General features: G+C 53.6%; 2 protein-coding genes across 2 annotated transcripts in view; one reads left to right on the forward strand and one right to left on the reverse strand.

Annotated features, from left to right (window-relative positions):
• PTSG_03381 (uncharacterized protein) overlaps positions 1–303 on the forward strand; it is a gene marked incomplete at both ends in the record, with an annotated part of 6,348 nt that extends 6,045 nt beyond the window's left edge. The window contains one exon of the mRNA XM_004995911.1: positions 145–303. Within this exon, the coding sequence (XP_004995968.1) occupies positions 145–303 (159 nt within the window). The remainder of the gene's footprint in view (positions 1–144) is intronic.
• A 220-nt stretch (positions 304–523) lies between these two features.
• PTSG_03382 (uncharacterized protein) lies at positions 524–2,236 on the reverse strand (the record flags this gene model as incomplete). Its single annotated transcript, XM_004995912.1, has 4 exons — positions 524–537; positions 651–1,161; positions 1,823–1,892; positions 2,013–2,236. The coding sequence occupies 4 exons, from the start codon at positions 2,234–2,236 to the stop codon at positions 524–526; spliced, it is 819 nt and encodes a 272-aa protein (XP_004995969.1).
• Positions 2,237–2,500: the final 264 nt, after the last annotated feature.

Consider the following 2,500-nt stretch of genomic DNA (forward strand, 5'->3'; position numbering starts at 1 on the left):
GTGTGTGTGTGTGTGTGCGTTCGCGTCTTCATCAGAGGCACAGGGGGTTGGCCCGACTGTACTGTGCACGCCCCTTTTGTTTTGCGTTGCACGATACCGCGCCAGCCAGTTGCTCACCCCACCATTCTCCTTTATTTACTCCAGGCGCTGCGGCGCAAAGCGCGATCGCACGAGCTCAAGCGGGATGCGCGCCGGCGCAAGAACGCGGGCATTGGCGGCATGCCCATCAACCCCGTGGAGCTCAAGAAGCTGCACAACAAGCGGCGCGAGCACAACCGGAAGCTCAACCTCATGGACGAATAGCCCCTTCCTTGGCGCTGTGTGTGTGTGTGTGCGTGTGCGTGTTGTGTTCTGTTCTGTTTGTCGCAGAACGACTTGTAAACAAACACCAACAGTGTTGTCAACACCGACACGCGGTCACACACACACACACACACACACACACACACACACACACACACACACACACACACACTCCACTCGATTTTTGGCAACGAGTCGCGCCTGGCCTCCCTTTCTGCTTTCATGATTCCCAGACTTAACTCAAGGCATATGCGAAGAGCAAGGGTGCGTGCAGGCGAGCAAGCAGACGAAACACACACACACACACACACACACACACACACACACACACACACACACACACACACCAAACATTCGTGTTTGGGGTTGAAGTGACGATGATGGTTGCGGAGGAGGAGGTGGTGGTGCTTGCTGCTGCTGCTGCTGTTGCTGCTGTTGCTGTTGTTGTTGTTGTTGTTGTTGTTGTTGTTGTTGTTGCTGCTGCTGTTGTTGTTGTTGTTGTTGTTGTTGTTGTTGTTGTTGTTGTTGTTGTTGTTGTTGTTGTTGTTGTTGTTGTTGTTGTTGTTGTTGTTGTTGTTGTTGTTGCTGCTGTTGTTGTTGTCGCCGCTCACGCTGCAGTGCGCTGCCAGGGTCGAAGATCCAGCTCGTGCCTGGAACAGGACCGGCGAGGGCGCGGTCGTTGCGGTCACTGACGGTGCACACGCGCGGATCCGGGCCCTGAACTGCGAGGGCAAAGCAGTAGCGCCGACCCCGCTTGATCTTGCGATGACTGTGCATGTCTTGACCGTCGTTGGGGTCATACAGGGAGTCTCTGTTGCTGTTGTAGTTCCTGTCAATGCATGATTCATCGAGATACACCTACAGGCAATTGAGCCACGTGAGACACGAAAAGGGAACATTGCACATGCGAAGAAACATCGACAACACAGCAGCATGGGCACATGTGCATGCACACACACACACACACACACACACACACACACACACACGCAGAGCCAGCGGTTTGTTCGCGTCATTGGCACTTGCGCATATGTTTGTTCGGACATAACTCTGCATGTTTGTGCGTGTATCACCTGCGAGCACATGTGCGTGTTCCTGTTTCAGCGACTCATCCGCGCACGAAACATGATGGAACTGGGGCAGATTTGTGACGCAGAAATTGTCGCGTTGCTTGCGCTGACAAACAAGTGTTCAAGCCCGCGACCGGATCACATGCGGTGAGGTTGCACAGGCTGTAGACATGGCGTTCCCTGATGTGTGCCCATGCCTCGCTCGCACACGTGGAGCTGAACCCCCTCGATGGCTCTATGCATGATGTCGATAAGCCGCTCGATTCACGGATGCCCTTGCGCTCTTTCCTTTTTTTTCTTGCCACCTCTTGTCAGCGCTATATCAACAGAAAGAGTCGCAGGGCCTTAGACACACGCTGCTCATGTTATATGAGCGGGGAGAGCAGATCTGAGACAAACAGCATCCTGGTGTATGAGTTGACCACAGCAGGTACATCTCCTCAACTCACATCTATGCCGTGCTCTCGCAACAGCTTGTTGAGCATTGCATACTTCCGACGCACAGTGCTGAGGCCAACCCTGTGTTGTTCCAGACCGAGGTAAACGAGTGAAGTGGGGTCGGCCATGCGAATGAATCATGTCACAGTTGACACATGCAAACACGTCAGCTTGCACACTAACAAAAGAGTGTCAACATACCCCAACTGCTTAGCAGCACGTTCATCGACCTGGCCATTCGAGCGCTTGCCCTTGGACTTCCTCCGGTTCTCCAAGTGTGCCAATTTCAACTGCATGTACACATGCAAAACCAGAAGCGTTTCCTTCTCTGTCAGGGTTCCCTGACCCCTCATGTTCCTCAGGCAAGCACATATCTCCACGATCTCCTGAGGAGTCAGGTGCTTCTTGGTTACCGGCTTGGGCATGTCTTGTCGTGCCCGCTTTGGTGAGTTGGTGGCAGCTCGCCTTCATCCTTTCATCGTCGTCGCTCAACACCTCGAAATTAGGCAAAAACATCATCGCCCATCGTGGATGATGGTGGTTGAAATTTCCTTTATTTTGCCGACGATTTGCACGAAAGATGCAACTTGACAGCGGTTGCTTGGGGCGTGTGCGTCACCCTTGCACCCCAAACCAGCGCAGATGCATGTGCAAGGCCGGCGTGGTGCTGCCGGGCAGCCTGCACACGA

Source organism: Salpingoeca rosetta (assembly GCF_000188695.1).
Source record: "Salpingoeca rosetta unplaced genomic scaffold supercont1.7, whole genome shotgun sequence".
In the NCBI taxonomy this organism is placed as follows: Eukaryota; class Choanoflagellata; order Craspedida; family Salpingoecidae; genus Salpingoeca; species Salpingoeca rosetta.